General features: G+C 53.7%; 4 protein-coding genes across 6 annotated transcripts; 3 read left to right on the top strand and 1 right to left on the bottom strand.

Moving 5' to 3' along the window:
• The first annotated feature begins 1,037 nt into the window (after positions 1-1,037).
• scrn2 (secernin 2) lies at positions 1,038-5,278 on the top strand. Its single transcript, XM_077604538.1, has 8 exons — positions 1,038-1,407; positions 2,147-2,312; positions 2,814-2,995; positions 3,242-3,444; positions 3,581-3,796; positions 4,091-4,256; positions 4,355-4,535; positions 4,631-5,278. Exons 2-8 carry the CDS (start codon positions 2,148-2,150, stop codon positions 4,781-4,783), a joined length of 1,266 nt encoding a protein of 421 aa, XP_077460664.1. The 5' UTR covers positions 1,038-1,407; position 2,147; the 3' UTR covers positions 4,784-5,278.
• Positions 5,279-5,908: 630 nt separating this feature from the next.
• LOC144077486 (uncharacterized) lies at positions 5,909-9,246 on the top strand. 3 transcript variants are annotated; one of them, XM_077605264.1, is made up of 5 exons: positions 5,909-6,163; positions 6,231-6,393; positions 7,144-7,845; positions 8,265-8,456; positions 8,536-9,246. In XM_077605264.1, the coding sequence occupies exons 3-5, from the start codon at positions 7,183-7,185 to the stop codon at positions 9,217-9,219; spliced, it is 1,539 nt and encodes a 512-aa protein (XP_077461390.1). In that variant the 5' UTR covers positions 5,909-6,163; positions 6,231-6,393; positions 7,144-7,182; the 3' UTR covers positions 9,220-9,246. The 3 variants fall into 3 exon arrangements, with proteins under 3 accessions (XP_077461390.1, XP_077461392.1, XP_077461391.1); XM_077605266.1 differs by having other exon boundaries at positions 8,268-8,456; XM_077605265.1 differs by lacking the exon at positions 6,231-6,393.
• Positions 9,247-9,401: 155 nt separating this feature from the next.
• Positions 9,402-13,157, top strand: LOC144077484 (uncharacterized). The gene is made up of 9 exons (XM_077605263.1): positions 9,402-9,790; positions 9,909-10,005; positions 10,133-10,476; positions 10,662-10,799; positions 10,918-11,085; positions 11,154-11,333; positions 11,416-12,690; positions 12,791-12,859; positions 12,982-13,157. The coding sequence occupies exons 3-9, from the start codon at positions 10,165-10,167 to the stop codon at positions 12,994-12,996; spliced, it is 2,157 nt and encodes a 718-aa protein (XP_077461389.1). The 5' UTR covers positions 9,402-9,790; positions 9,909-10,005; positions 10,133-10,164; the 3' UTR covers positions 12,997-13,157.
• A 55-nt stretch (positions 13,158-13,212) lies between these two features.
• LOC144077487 (group XIIB secretory phospholipase A2-like protein) lies at positions 13,213-14,593 on the bottom strand. The gene is made up of 4 exons (XM_077605267.1): positions 14,285-14,593; positions 13,886-13,974; positions 13,625-13,790; positions 13,213-13,508 (listed from the first exon to the last, which is right to left on the bottom strand). Exons 1-4 carry the CDS (start codon positions 14,538-14,540, stop codon positions 13,390-13,392), a joined length of 630 nt encoding a protein of 209 aa, XP_077461393.1. The 5' UTR covers positions 14,541-14,593; the 3' UTR covers positions 13,213-13,389.
• Positions 14,594-14,697: the final 104 nt, after the last annotated feature.

A 14,697-nucleotide genomic window follows, 5' to 3' on the forward strand; every position in this document is an offset into this window, starting at 1 on the left:
CCTCCTCCTCCTCCGTGCTTTCCTCCGCTCTTTTAAAGCCTTTGTGAGTGAGGCTTGTCTGTCAGCACACTCCACCGCATCAAAGACCAACTCCAGTAACAAGTTGTCTGGGGCCAACGGCGCCGAGATCCGCCGCCGAGGGCCGCCGGGGTCCGCCGCCGAGGGCCGCTCGAGTAACTAGTGGCTTGGGCAACAAGTGGCTTTCTTGGAGTCGTCGCCTCCAGTTCGCTGTGGTAAAAAGAGCTGGTGAAGAAAAGCCCCCAAAAATCCAAATTCAAATCAAACTAATATTTTTGGCACCATAAACAACTGACAGCTGAAACACGGCTAAGTGATTGACATGTCGATGTTCGAGCAGTTATTGGAACAACAGCTTGAGGGTTTTGGACAAAAGCCACGGCCCACCAGGAATGTCGTTCAACTGGTGCGGGAATTGGCTTCTGCCACATTCTTCACTACTTATAGTAACATCACTCCACACATTGCTATTTTTTGGGGGAACAATACATATCTGGGGTTACAAGGCATATGTTTTATAATCTCGCCACAAAACAACTGAGTTGGTACATTTGTGGTTTCATTGAGCACAAAGCCAAGCTAATTCTACCCTTTTGGCCTCTGTTTTTGCGTTCTTTCCACCTGCATGTTTTTTTTAATTGCGACCACGAGTCGCCTCTCGAGCGATAATTTGGTTGAATCTGGAGACCGCTTTGCTTCGGGCTCCAATTTGGTGCTGCATGCAGAAGAAATGCCAGCGTTTGAACTTGGAAGTGGCTCTTCTGACTGAATATGGATGGCCAGAAGAGCCACTTGAGAAGCTAGCGTGCTCATTGCAAATGTGACATGCTAAAGTGTTTAAGGTAGTAACGATGATTGCATGTTGGGGATGGACAACCAGTTTGGATTGGATGTGTTTATCGGCATTCGATTGTGGATGCCTTGATCCACAGGGCAAGTGTGTGGCGTGTTAGAGTGTATGTCGGTGTTCCATTACTGATTCCTTGTTGCACATAGCTTGGAACACGGGAGATTTGTCTCATAACAGTAAGGTTGGATTGAAGAAACAACAACGGATCACTCTTCTGATTATTTCTCCCTGTGTTTTAAGATTAAAATGCAGGGCGCAACACAAACGTCTATCGTATGAGGATGGACAGCGCTCCAAATGATGCTTTTGGCAGGAGGACGTGCGCGCCCAGTGACGTCACGGCCGGAATGAAACGAGGAGAGAAGAGGAGAGAAGAGGAGAGGAAAGGAGAGGCGAGTCCTTTAAGACGCTCTCGCGGATGTCTCGGTCACGTGACAGCCGCGTCCCCGCTCTGTCCGTCAATCCGTCCGTCCGTCCGTCCGTCCGTCCGTCAGTCAGCAGAGCAACCGGTCATCATCAGCGTTCGCCTTTTCCCGAAGGTAAATCAATGCGTTCCGCCGCCACCGCGCTCTTTTGCACTCCTTTACACACTTTGGTGTCATTTCGATCGCAAACACACACGCGCGCACACGCAACAACAAGAAGAAAACAAGTGACATTGAGCGAAAAAGCTCATTGAAAGCAGCGTTTGGATGGCATTAGCTTTTGTTGTTGTTGTTTTTTTAAATAAGCGCCTAGATGGGAGCCAATTTGCCAAACGCCAGCCGGTCGGTCGATGGGTCGGTCGGATTTGCCCGCAGATTAGCGTCAATGCAATAATCCCCAATTGACGAGCGGGATTTAACACTCGCTTGCTTTTCTTCTCCATCGGCACTGCACAAAAAAGCCCTTTTGGGGTCGTGGGTTCGATCTCAGGTCCCGAGCCACCCGTGTGGATTTTGCATGTTCTCCCCGGGCTTGTGTGGGTTTTGCCCAGGTGATCCGCTTTCCTCCCACAATCATGCTAGGCTAACTGCATGCTAAATGGCCCCTAGCAATCTATGCTTGGTTGTTTGTGCTGGCAACCCATTCAGTGCTATAGTCGTTGTCTGCGATAGGCTCCAGCACCCCCCGGGATCCTTGTGGCGGAAAATGAATGACTGAATATGAATATACTAACCTGTGACTGTGTTTAAAAAATGATTGTATATATTTATATGTACGTACAGTATGCATTCGGCCAGCCATTAGAATGTTCACTTCCTAGTCATTTTGGAATTGTTCTTTTTTTTTTTTTAGGATGGCAGAAGAGGAGCCCATGTCATGTGACTGTTTTGTTTCCTTGCCCCCCGGCTCTCTCGATGACCAAGTGATTTTCGGGAAGAACTCTGACCGTCCCCGGGACGAGGTACAGGAAGTGGTCCATTACGTCTCCGCGCGTCATCCTCCGGAAACCATGTTGGAGGTAAAACGGCTCCCGTCCTTCCTTCTTAATGAAAAAAAAACATTCGGGGAGTGCACGCGCCCTTTGACAGATAACTCTTGTTTACTCTGAGATACACTCCTTGGTCGTATATCCAAAACGTATAAATGCGTACAAAAATGAGAGACAACCAAGGTTTTGTAAAGGTTACAAACTACTGTGTACTTTGTGGAACTCCAGTTTAAATATTGACAAATGCAGGACTAGGAATGATTAAATGGAGCTCCCTTTTGAACATTCTAGGCGTCCGACTCCAATGTTCAGCAGAATAAACAGTTTTGTTATATTTGTAGCCAATCATCAAGCTACAATGCTAGCCCTTGTCAATGAACAGGTCATTTTGCATACACGTGCAGCATGAAGACAATTATAGAGATAAATGGCATTCTTATTTCTTGCCGTGTAGAGTATTATTCTTAAGAGAATACATACCTTATTGACATGGTGACAAGTTCAACTCTATCCCTTCCTTCTTTTTGATAGTGCACGTACATCCAGATCCCCCAGGTGGAGCGCACCCACGCCGTCATTCTCAGCAAGCCGGCTTGGATGTGGGGGGCCGAAATGGGCGCCAACGAGCATGGCGTCTGCGTGGGCAACGAGGCGGTCTGGACTCGAGAGCCCGTCGCTCCCGGGGAGGCCTTGCTGGGCATGGATCTGGTCAGGTCAGCTCCGAGCTTCTGCACAAAACACCGCAGCGCCAACATAGTAGTTCATAGAATGGTTTTGGTCAAAGCCCGATGGCAGCATCCCTCCTTACAATGGCGGGCGGCACTTTGCTTAAAAAACAACAACTAAAAACCTTTCAATTCCTCTCTCTGAAGCCTGCCAGTTTTGACGTGTTTGTGGCGCCTCTTTTGCTGGGAAATGCCATTTGTTTTGATGTTTTTTTCTTCTTCTTGGGGGTGCAGGCTGGGCCTGGAGCGTGGCCACAGCGCGTGGGACGCGCTCAAGGTCATCACGGACCTCCTGGAGCGACACGGACAGGGGGGCCAGTGCAGAGAGGACCCCACGCAAGCCTTCAGCTACCACAACACCTTCCTGTTGGTGGACCGAAATCAGGCCTGGGTGCTGGAAACCGCCGGAAGACTGTGGGGGGCGCGGAAGATCTCGGGTGGCCGTCTTTTTCCTTTGTCTCGTGTCGTGTCCGCTTTCCCGTCCCGTCGGCGGTGGCGGCGGCGGCGGCGGCGGCGGCGCGTCCCCCTTTCCCGTTTGGGATCGGGCTGACCAAAACGCACGCTTGTTCCCAGAGGGAGCCACCAACATCTCCAACGGGTTGACCATCGGCACGGAGATTTCCGCCGAGCACCCGCGACTGCGCAGCGAGGCGCGGGCGCAGGGCTGGTGGGACGGTCGGGGAGAGTTTAACTTCTCGCGGATCTTCGGCCCCGAGGAGCCGCCGGTCAGAATGGAGCTGGCCAAAGAGCGCTATCGGGGGGGTGCCCGGCTCCTGCGCCAACATGACGGTGAGGGGCCCGGCAAAATGGCCACCTCGCTGGTTTTTAGCCAGCGACGCGATCGCCAAAAGGCGTCGAGGAAAAATCCAAATGCTTTCTGCGCCATCGAGGGTTAACTGCGAGCGGATTTGGACTAAAAAGGGAGAAAATGTCGTCACGTTATTCGAGCGATTGTCCGCTTTTTCCAAAGCTATTTCCAAAACTGGCGCCCGTCGTCAATGGTCACACGAATGGAACGCGAAGCAATTGATAGCAAGGCGTTCCGCGGTCACGGCCATCTCTCTTTGTCCTCACACGCTTTAGGCTCGCTGACGGCGGAGGTGATGATGTCCATCTTGAGGGACAAGTCCAGCGGCATCTGCATGGACTCCGACGGCTTTCGCACCACGGCCAGCATGGTGTCCATACTGCCCAGGGACGGCAGCCTGCCCTGCATCCACTTCTTCACTGCTACCCCGGACCCCTCCCGGTTTGTTTTCCGTGGTGGCCTAAAAATGCCCAATAAAGGGAGTTTTTTTAACCCTCTTTATTTTCACGCTTTGCTTGCTTTGGATGGTTTTTTTTTAGCTCCATATTCAAGCCTCACATCTTCACGGAGGATTACACCCCCGCGCTCGGGGTGGTCTCCCCTCAGTTCGGCGGCGACGATCCGGCCAGGAAGCAGCCTCGCTTTCAGGAGCGCGTGGACCGCAGACACCAGCTTTACAAGGCTCACCAGGAGGCGCTGGACGCCATGGACAACGACCCGGTAGGTTAATTGCTGGCAAAAAAGCACTGGACAATTTGTCTTTTGGTGAAGCCATTGGTGGGTTTACCGTACACCTCTTTTGGTTCTCCCGCCAGGATAAGGCCGCGGCGACCTACGAGATTTTGAGGGATCTGGAGGCGCAGTGCCTGAGCGAGATTTCAGCCATGTTGAGTGGCGAGATACCAGGCGATGAACTGGGAAACTTGTTTTTTGACTGTGTAGACACTGAGATCAAGTTCTATCAATAACGGACGGACGGTCCGATTTGTTGGATCCAAAGGGATTAGCACACGTTGGGCTTTCCTAATAGTGTTTCAAAATCAATCAATCAACTGTGCGTGTATTTAGTTGGAAGCAAATGTGATGAAACAGCTGAGATTGTTGTGTTCCTTTCTCCCATCGAGGCGGAACAGTTAGAAAGGTCACCGTTTGTGACGCGGAGGCGCTTTCTCCTAGCCATGTTTCCCCATCCGTTACTCTCTTCTGCAACGGCTCATTCCAGCAATGAGATGGCTTGAGGAAAGATACTGGGTGTCCTTTTCCACTAACTTGCCTCGACGTCACAGCTCGTAACATCATCTCATTCGTTAGAAATGGAAAATGAGCCACGCCTCCGCAGCATTAATCAAGGTGTACGTGGGCCATCGTGTAGCATTGCTTTTGCACTTTAGTATTGTATGGAGTGTGTCTAAAGCGCCATTGGTTGGCGTCCAATGGCGACGTGAAATAAAGAGTGTGATGTGTTTGTGTTCCAAGGCTCATTGAGGCTCAAGTCGGGCAGACGAACCTATTCGAGGACCCACCTAGAAACAAATAAATGTGACGGGGGGAAAATGGAGGAACCAAATAGCAGCATAATCCCTAAATGAACCCATTGCCCGCCACTGATGCCGATGGACGTCCAAGCCATTTTGCCCAAAATGGCTTGGACGTCTATCGTCTTCAATGGCAGTGCAGTGAAAAAAAGAGCGCTTCGTGTCAGTTATCTCAGTGGAAACATAGAGTTGAAGTCGGTCCATTTTTCACTGTCATTTGCTATAGGGAAATAATGGAAGAAATAGGGCACTGACTTTTCCACCTGGATTTAAGGCAGGGCTCGGGAACCTTTTGGACACAGAGAGCCATAAACAATTCCTATTTTCAAATTTTATTCTTTTAGAGCCATACTCACTATATAAGAGTAAAAATGCGAAAACGACTTTTTTTTTCATTAGACTTTTCTGTATGCACATTTTCATTGATTAGCAACTGCGTATCCATGTTGTCAAAAGAATTCATTTAGTACTTTAAGAGGTAGTGTCAGCGCCATCAGAAGAGCCACGTATGGCTCCCGAGCCATAGGTTCACTACCCTTGAATTAAGGCTACGCAGCCAAATAGAGCCCATCCAGTAGGTGGCGATAGAGAGAGAAGGTCCACTTCCGACTGACTGGGAGAACGTAAAAACGGCGGTTGTTTGCCACACCATACTCGACTTTTACGTTGCCATTGCAATGTGCGTCTCTATCCACCATTCGGAAATACGGTGAGGTGACGTGTCGAAGAAGGAAGAAGGAAGAAGGAAGGAAGGAAGGAAGGAAGGAAGGCAGGCGGAAGAAAACAACCCCCTCGCCGTTTACGGCCACGAAGGTAACTCCGATACAGCGGCGATGTCGTTGGCTTGTGGCATCGCTAGCTAACGCTGCTATCTATCTAGCCCAATTGTCGTCGTTATGAACTCCTCGGCTTTGCTGCTGAATTACCGGAACCCAGCGATATAAGTGGAATCCTGGCCTAGTTTTAAGATGCTCAAATTGCGAACTACTTTGGAGCCGAACCCATGAACGGAAATTAACAGCGCACTAGCGGACTGCTAGCAGGTATGCCAGTCAAACTGCACACATTATTTGACACGCTTGTCACGATGAGAGTAAGTCTATAGTTGACAGATTAGACATCACCAACAACAACAAATGAACGTCTCTTTCAAATTGGCCAAAATACTAGACCGACATCTAAATCAGGGGTAGGGAACCTATGGCTCGGGAGCCATATGTGGCCTTTTGGATGGGTGCATATGGCTCGGGAGCCATATGTGGCCCTTTGGATGGGTGCATATGGCTCGGGAGCCATATGTGGCCCTTTGGATGGGTGCATATGGCTCGGGAGCCATATGTGGCCCTTTGGATGGGTGCATATGGCTCTCCGCTAACCTGTGAGCTAAAAATATGGAAACCGTCAGTGAGAGTTGATTCCGAAGGCACCAATAGGAGACTTTTTCTACTTTAAAAGTGGTGAAATGAATTTTCAAAAAGTGCAAACATCATGTATTAAATTCTGAGTATGGCTCTCAAAGAATAATTAGAAAGTATGAATTGTTCATGGCTCTCTCTGTCAAAAAGGTTCCCAACCCCTGATCCAATTGGAAGATAACTCTTTTTTTTTTTAGGGGGTTGAATACTGCTTGGACTTTTTTTTCTTCACTATTTTGTGACCACTTACAGCAGCAATGTACAGTCAACCCAGATCTCCCAATAGTAAAAAGAGTTCCACACATTGCCATCATCTACAATCCATTCCTTCCTTAAAACATACCTTTGGTTGTATTTTCTCCCCCCTTCCCCCTGCAGTGTTGCCGTTGCATCACATGCTGGAGTTCATGTGGAAAGATGCACAAAGAAAGGCGGCCCTACGATGACCGAAGATGGCGGGAGGAGGCCTACCACCAGCAATGCCAAGATGCGCACGAATACCGCCGAGACGTACGCTACCCTAGGCGGGGTCCGGGATTTAGCGAGCGAAGCGGCGCCAGTGGCGACCATGGCGTTTCGCCTCAAAAGCGCCGCTCTGTGGATGGAGATTGGGATGGGAGGAGCGCGCCGAGGGGACGTTCCTTTTCCCCGGACAGGTGGAGCCCTGCCAGGGGACGCTCCTTTTCCCCGGACGGGAGGAGCCTAGCCAGGGTACGCTCCTTTTCCCCAGGCAGGTGGAGCCCGCCGTCCAAGGGACCCACCTTTTCCCCGGACGGGCGGGCCGCCGAAAACCACGGGCCCAGGTTCCCCGGAGACCGCGGCCATCGACGCGCCTCCGACGAGGCCCGGTACGGGCCTCCGCCGGGCCGTTTTTCCCAGGATATCACCCGCGCCTCGCCTCCGGAGGCGCACGGGAGCGAGCGAGCCTGGAGAAGCCGGCGGCACGGAGATGAAGACTTTTCCCCTGGGCGCTACCAGCCCCGCAATTCTCCTCGCAGACAGCAGGGTGGACACGAAGAGGAAAGAGAGCGGCGTCAAAGAAGGCACAGCTATTCGCTCCCACAACACGAGTGGACCAAGGTAACGGCTTTGGAATTGGCTATGGTTGTTGTTGTTGTTGGGGTTTTTCCACCCACCAGCGGTGATTTCTTGCTCTCGCGTGAACAGAGCCACATAAAATCCAGAGAAAGGAGGAGCAGCTCTCCTACGGATTGTCATCAAATCCAGTAGAGGGTTAGGTCAATGTCCAACAAAGGCCCCACTTTGTCCCATCATGCACGCCTTTCATCTTTCCTTTTTTATTTCGTTTAGAATGGCCTCCTTTGAGCCTCATTTTCAAGACAATGTAACCCCGTTTTATTTTCTTCTCGGGCTGCGATCGTGCTTCCCAAATAATCATGTTTCTTTGCATTCATACCATATTTTGTGATCAGTATATTGGTTTTTATTTATTTAAAAGTGAAAATAGCCTAAAACGGTTGCCCGTGTCCATCTCCCAGCAGTCTGGCGTACTCCAGCCCCACCGGGACGTACCCGACAAGAATTTGTCCACGGGTTTCCGACGATTCCTCGACGTGCTCAACAGAGGCGTGGACGTGGACGTGCTGAACCAGGTTGTGATTCGGACCCCCGCCGACGGTGCCGGATCTTCCTCTGGGCCGCTGGAGCCTCACGGTTTTCCGGGAGAACGGGTAGGTTCAAAGGCCGGAGGCCCATTTTCAGAAGGGGAGGAATGCCGCAGGCTGCAGTTTGTTTTATTTATTTGCGCAGGAAGGGCCGGCGTCCGGCGCTTCCAAGAGGAGCCGTCGTTCCGCCGTGGACCCGGCGGAGGAGACCCCGTCCCCGGAAGAGCAGAGCAAGCGGCAACAGATCCAGGAGGTGCTGAGGGCCATCGGGGTGGACTTGGCCTCGGAGGAAGTGGGCCAAATGTCGCACCGGATCAACCAGCGCTTGTACGGCAAAAAAGAAGGCGGCGAGAGGCCGGCCAGACGCCGCGGCACGTCCCCTTCCTCGTCCTCGTCCACCGCCTCGTCCTCCTCCTCGTCGTCGGGCCAACGGAAAGCGGCGTGTCCGGATTTCCCGGGGGGTGGAGTCGGACGCCCTGGCGACGTCCCGTCGTTCGGACCCCCAGTGCCCGTGCCGGGTGGCTTCCACCCGAATCTGTACGGACCGCTGATGTTCTCCGGGATGGGGCCCCCGTTCCCCTTTCCTCCTCTCCCACCTTGGTCCGGTCCGCCTCCCTTCCTGCCTCCACCTTGTCTGCCCCCTCCTGGTCTGCCTCCCCTTGGTCTGCCTCCTTTCAATATCCTGGCCGAAAGGGGGCGCTTTCTCCCCCCGCCCGTGAACAGCCTCCTGCCACCATTCCCCCACATTGCAGATGGGTCGCTGGCGGAACTGGCGCCGGAACCGAGGCATCGTTGCTTGCGGGTGGTCAATACGAAAAAGTACAAATAAATAACGCCGTGGGTGTTTTTGATGGAATGTCTGTTTGTTCCCGTTTCCACCGAGTGAGCCGTCTTAAAGGCAAAAGCCGCATTGTTGTTAGAAATCACCCCAAAGGGACCGAGCTAACGGTAGACCAATAGAATTAGTGCAAAGGAGCCGGCGAGGATCCTGGCTTGGGTCGAGAGAAGCATTTGTAAATGCGCTGGGTCCGACTCCTGTTTGACGGCGGTGGACGTTCGAGAAGACGATCTTATGTCATTTTTTTGTATTTTGGGACTACTTCATAAATATTTCATTAAACTGCACTCGCCAGCGCAGGTTCAAATGCTGGATCTCATTTGTTCTTTTTACTGGTCACATGTACGTTCCTCCTTACGCTAGGGGGCGCAAGCAACTAGACGTGTAAAGGCCCTCCGAAGAAGACTCATGTTTTCCTTAGTCGTCGGATATGTTGCCTCCGATTCTCTCACGCAATTTTTTTCCCCCCAATTCCGTTACAATGATCCTCTTCTCGGCGGCCCGGCGGACGAGTGCTTAGGCCGTCGGCCTGACGGTTCTGGGCTCGAGGCTTCGATCCCAAGTGGGTTGGGGTGGCTTTTCTCCGGGCACTCCGGTTTCCAAAACGTGCATGCTAAGCAAATTGTACGCTAAATTGACCCTATGTTCCTCTTATCTCTTCGTGCCCTGCGATTGGCTAGCCACCGATTCAGCGTGTGCCCGTAGTTAGTTGGGCTCGGCTCCGGCACCCCCACCCGCGACCCCTAAACCCTCACGTGAGTCCAGAGCGATTCCAAGGTAGGCTCAAGTTAGCACAAATGGAAGCTCAATCCAATAATATTTGTATAATGACAATAAAAGCATCCCCTTCAATTTAATGGTGCAGGCATGTCAACAAGGTTCATGTTTTCTTTCCTCTCCCCAGGGGGCGCACGCTCGCGTCTTGGTGGCTGAAGAATGGATCCGTTTCTCCGTAGCCGGACGGGTGTGCTACACCAGGGAGACGGTGGCGCCGTGGGAGCGAAGGCGCTCCGCGGCCGTTGCGTTGAGGGTGAGGGAGTCCGACCCCGAGACCAGCCGGTCGCGGTCAGGAAAAGGAACGGCTCCAGCCGGCCCGGGGAGGAAGAAGACCTTTCACGCAAGAAAGCGGCCCTTCTCGGACACGCCGCTGAAATGAGCACGAGCCCGGATTTCCCAGCCGCCACTCTGAAAGAGAAGGTGACCCAAATGTTGCAGCAGCGACATCCTTTCACCTTGTCCCAGGAGGCGGTGAGTTCCCGTCCGGTCCGGTCCGGTCCTGTCCGGTCCCGTCCGGTCCCGTCCCGTCCCGTCCCGTCCGGTCCCGTCCCGTCCGGTCCCGTCCCGTCCGGTCCCGTCCCGCCACCTTCCGCGGCGAGCAGCCGTCTGGCCGCGTCGCTTCATTTTGGACTCTTTTTCTTTATTTCCCTCCCCAGTACAAGATTTACGGGATGCCTGGCCAGAGGGAGCGCCCGGCCAGCCCGGGGAGGGAGCCGCCCGAGGAGCATCCACTGAAGCGTCGCATCAAAGCCCTGATGGGCCAGAGATTGGATGAACCCCTCTCAAACGGCACGGTCAGCGCATTGCTCCTACACACTCTTTGACCAATTGGAGGCTTCTTTTTTTTTTTTTCTTTTTTTTGTGCTGACCCACCCGCCCGACAATATGTTGAGGTGCCAATATCTTTTCCAGTGTCCCGACGGTGAAAGAGCCGGAGCAGGTCCGCCCGGTTGGAGCGATAATTCCAAAATGCGGCCAGGAAAATCCAGCCACAAAGGCTTTGAGCACTTTCTTAGCTTGCTCAACAAAGGAGTGGACGCAAAGCTCCTCAATCAAGTGGCCAATGACCGCGGCAAAGAGGTTGTCCTTCATTCTCCATGAATACCATCATCTTCCAACCCGTGAACTATTGCCATTTTCCCCCCCAGGCTCCTTACGAAGAGACGACGGCGGAGGCGGCGACGCTCCCTGTCACGCCACCTCCTGGCAGTCCAAAAGAGCGTCCGGAGCAGGCGCGCCATCGAGGCTTTGAGCACTTTCTTAGCTTGCTCAACAAAGGAGTGGACGTGGAGCTGCTCAATCAAGTGGCCAATGAGCACGGCCCAGAGGTAGCCACCCTCCGAGCTTTTCCCCACGCTAAAGCCTTCTTGAGTACTTGAGCTTTTGGCCTTTTGGCTTTCCCTTTGGCAGAAAACGCCGGCACCGTCGCCGTCGCCGCCCCCACCGCTGCCGCCTCCGGCCGTCCCCCCGCCTCTTGGCAGTCCAAGCCAACGTTCCGAAAGCAACCGGGAGAATGTCGGCCACAAAGGCTTTCAGTGCTTTCTCAGCTTGCTCAACAGGGGGGTGGACATGGACCTTCTCCATCGGGTCGTCAACGACGAGCTGCCCGACCTTTGCGTGGAAGAAGGCCCCTCGGACGGGGAAGGGAGGGATCCCCGTCCGGCCGGCCGCCGCGACCTCCATCCGGAGCCGTCGGAGAACGGCGAGGAGGAGGTGCCCGCCGGCGGGGCGGTCGGCGCCCCTCCGGACCCAGACCGGAGCGGCCGAGACGGAGGGAGAGAAGGCTCTCCGGGCGCCCGGAGTCAAACGGCGGCGCTCCAGGAAAGCCGGATCCAAGACCCCGAAACGGCGGAGGTGGACGAGAAGCATCGACAGCTGCGCAATATTCTCCAGACTTTGGGCTTGAGCCTGGAAATGGAGGACCTGAGCGGACTGACGGACCGCACTCAAAGGAGGCTTTACGGGAAAAGCCCGGAGAAGCGCAAAAGCCCGGCGCCGGCGGGGGGTTCCCTCAAAGCCTGCGGGAGGTCTTCTCCTTCTCCTCCTACTCCTACTCCTACTCCTACTCCTTCCCCTTCCCCTTCTCCTTCTCCTGCTCCCGCTTCTGCCGGCCCCCCCGCTCCTCGGGAACCGGACCCGCCCGAGGCGCCGTTCCGGGGCCAAAGAAATGATCCCTCGTTGCGCCCGGGACTCGAGCGCGGGCCAGAAAGTCACTCGAGCCCCGCCGTCCATTCCCAAACACGCGCGTCCGCGGTAGTCCATGACCCGACGTACTGCGACGACGACGACGACCGCCGCAAGGGTCCCCACTGGCTGGCCAAGGTGGGTTTCCCCAACCGGATGAATTGCGGCCGCACCCTCCGAGCCGTCCCCTCCTGGATAGAATCCGAGGGTCGCCGTCGCCGGCAAAGGAAAAAACGGGCCAGAAGAAAGCAGCGACGAAAGATGGCCGCGACGACGGGCAATCCGGAGCTGAAAGGCCGCCCGCCGCAAAGCCAGGCAAAAGTGGCGGCCGAAATGGACGTGGAGCTGGCCGAGCCGTGGCAAGGCCCAAAGATTTTGTACCGAGAGCATCTTAACGCACGGGAGCACAAGGTGCCCGCTGTCGGGGAAGAAAACACTGGGCAAAATGAGCCCAAAGCACAGCTGACGGAGGAGGAAATTAGGAGCAACTTGAGAAAAAGGGTAAGTGCAGTCAGTGTTGTGCAGTGCACAACACAGCACAACACTGCTAAGAGGGAATCGACTCTTGACTGATTCTTCCCGCTTTCTTTCTTTCTTTCAGCTGGAAGCATTTAACCGTCTCTCTCGGAACAAATCTTTGACTCTGCCAAATCCCCCCCCGGACACGCCGGTAAGAGCAACGTGGCCAGCTATCCACCTTCTTGTTGACTCCAACCAAATGGGCTCATTTTGAAATGCAGGTACCGTTCCACGGTTTAGGCCTCGTTCTAACGGCCTCTTTCATCTTTGCAGATTTTGGACGACTGACGCCACCACGGTCAACGTTGCTCGTCTCGCCTCTTTTGGGACAACCTGTTGTGCAACTGATTTTACACTCAATTCTGTAGTATGTATTTCTTCCTCAAGACAAAGAAGAAAAGTTCTTGGTGCTTTTGAAACCTTTTTGCATTAAATCTCATTTAATCTCATTCCGTCTTTGTGTGAAAGCCAAAATGGCTTGTCCAAAGACACCATGCTCATTCCTGAAAGTTGAAGCAAAGGGGAAGTTTAATGCAGCCGACACAAATCACGTAGAAAGCATCCAGACGACCCGCAAACCAAGCGCTTCTCTTCAAAAGGCTTAAGCCAACTCCGGTCAAAAGTCAGGCCAACTTTGACCAAGAGCCTTTGGCGCCGCTACTTTCAAAGGCTTTCCTTCCGCTAGAGTTCGTCTTTGTCCTCCCCTTGGCAGAAGCAAGCGGCTCGCTGGCTGTTCATGTAGGGTCGGCAGCCCAGGGTCCACACCGTGTTGAACAAAGTGTCTGCCACCGTCTCGCACGCTAACCACGGACACACACACACACAGACGGAGGAAAAAGAGCGGTCGTTCAAGTAGCGCTTGCCCCAAAAGCCCGTATTTCTCCACGCGCGTGACAATGAGAGGATTGTCACCCACCTTCAACTTTGGACACGAAGCCGAGGCTCTTTTTGAGGTCGGAGCAGATGCTGTGCAGGCACCAGCGGAACTTGGAGTCGCAGCGATACTTGTTGGAGCCGCACGTGTCGTAACACGTGTCCAGCTGATTGCAGCATTTGGTCATGGCGGGAATGCCCACGTCCATCTGACGGAGTCAAAGTGAGAACACGTGGAGGAGAGTTCTCGCCGATGACGCGCCGCGCCGCGTCCCGCCCCGCGTTTTCCGGCGCATTGACTTACCCCTTCCGGAACCGGAAGGCCAAAGAAGTACGAGCTGCAGCCGTCGGGCTCGGGCATCCGGTAACCGGGGCGTGGAATGGGAGCGGGACCTTGGAGCAGTTAGCAAGCAAGCAAGCAAAAGTCATCACATTCACGTCTAGCTTCCTTCCTTGCACGTGTGGACAAATCAGATATGGCATCTTTTATTGTCCGCCGATTAGTAGGTCACAGTCCATTTGGTCGCCCTCCCATCCCAGCTCCAGGAGATAACCCGTTATTTTCGATGTTCAAAAGCATTCAATCGTGTTGGAAATGACACGTTTTAATACTACATGGTCAACTCTTTGAAATAACGGGACACCGGATCACCCGAAACCTATCGAGTTCAACGCCGGTCGCACAATTCCATCTATACTTTACCGTATCGACAGCGGTATTGGCAGAGTCCGTCCCGCCCGCCCATGAACTCCAGCATGGAGTCAAAGTAGCCGGTGGCCGCCTCGAAGCCGCCTCTCAAAGAGTCCAGACCCCAATCGCCGTTGTCCTCCTCCTTCTCCTCCGGGCCATCGGATGGCGCAGATGGAGGCGACGGCGCCCCGACGGTCTCCCGGGTTTCTTGAGGAACGGCACCTCCGAGGAAGAAGAGGAACGCGACGACGAGGGCCCAGCGGCTCATCCTGACGCTCGGGAACGCTCGGCACACATGAGCCAAGGGAGGAACTGGACTTTGAGACAACAAGACAGCCTCACATGTGGAGGAACAAAGTCCGGCTTTTGTCTCGCTGTGTGTGATCAATGCCGCTTACTCATAATGAAGTCACTTTGATTTGGTT

This window comes from Stigmatopora argus, chromosome 7 (assembly GCF_051989625.1).
Source record: "Stigmatopora argus isolate UIUO_Sarg chromosome 7, RoL_Sarg_1.0, whole genome shotgun sequence".
Lineage (NCBI taxonomy): Eukaryota > Metazoa > Chordata > Actinopteri > Syngnathiformes > Syngnathidae > Stigmatopora > Stigmatopora argus.

Excerpts from the sequence above, each read along its gene's own strand:
- scrn2 (XM_077604538.1), top strand. The coding sequence starts at position 2,148 with ATGGCAGAAGAGGAGCCCATGTCATGTGACTGTTTTGTTTCCTTGCCC. Across the intron at positions 2,313-2,813 it reads CTCCGGAAACCATGTTGGAG|TGCACGTACATCCAGATCCC; the intron begins GTAAAACGGCTC and ends TCTTTTTGATAG. Across the intron at positions 2,996-3,241 it reads CTGGGCATGGATCTGGTCAG|GCTGGGCCTGGAGCGTGGCC; the intron begins GTCAGCTCCGAG and ends TTGGGGGTGCAG.
- LOC144077486 (XM_077605264.1), top strand. The coding sequence starts at position 7,183 with ATGCACAAAGAAAGGCGGCCCTACGATGACCGAAGATGGCGGGAGGAG. Across the intron at positions 7,846-8,264 it reads CACAACACGAGTGGACCAAG|CAGTCTGGCGTACTCCAGCC; the intron begins GTAACGGCTTTG and ends TCCATCTCCCAG. Across the intron at positions 8,457-8,535 it reads ACGGTTTTCCGGGAGAACGG|GAAGGGCCGGCGTCCGGCGC; the intron begins GTAGGTTCAAAG and ends TTATTTGCGCAG.
- LOC144077484 (XM_077605263.1), top strand. The coding sequence starts at position 10,165 with ATGGATCCGTTTCTCCGTAGCCGGACGGGTGTGCTACACCAGGGAGAC. Across the intron at positions 10,800-10,917 it reads AACCCCTCTCAAACGGCACG|TGTCCCGACGGTGAAAGAGC; the intron begins GTCAGCGCATTG and ends TATCTTTTCCAG. Across the intron at positions 11,334-11,415 it reads CCAATGAGCACGGCCCAGAG|AAAACGCCGGCACCGTCGCC; the intron begins GTAGCCACCCTC and ends TCCCTTTGGCAG.
- LOC144077487 (XM_077605267.1), bottom strand. The coding sequence starts at position 14,540 with ATGAGCCGCTGGGCCCTCGTCGTCGCGTTCCTCTTCTTCCTCGGAGGT. Across the intron at positions 13,975-14,284 it reads CCAATACCGCTGTCGATACG|GTCCCGCTCCCATTCCACGC; the intron begins GTAAAGTATAGA and ends AACTGCTCCAAG. Across the intron at positions 13,509-13,624 it reads CTTCGTGTCCAAAGTTGAAG|CGTGCGAGACGGTGGCAGAC; the intron begins GTGGGTGACAAT and ends GTCCGTGGTTAG.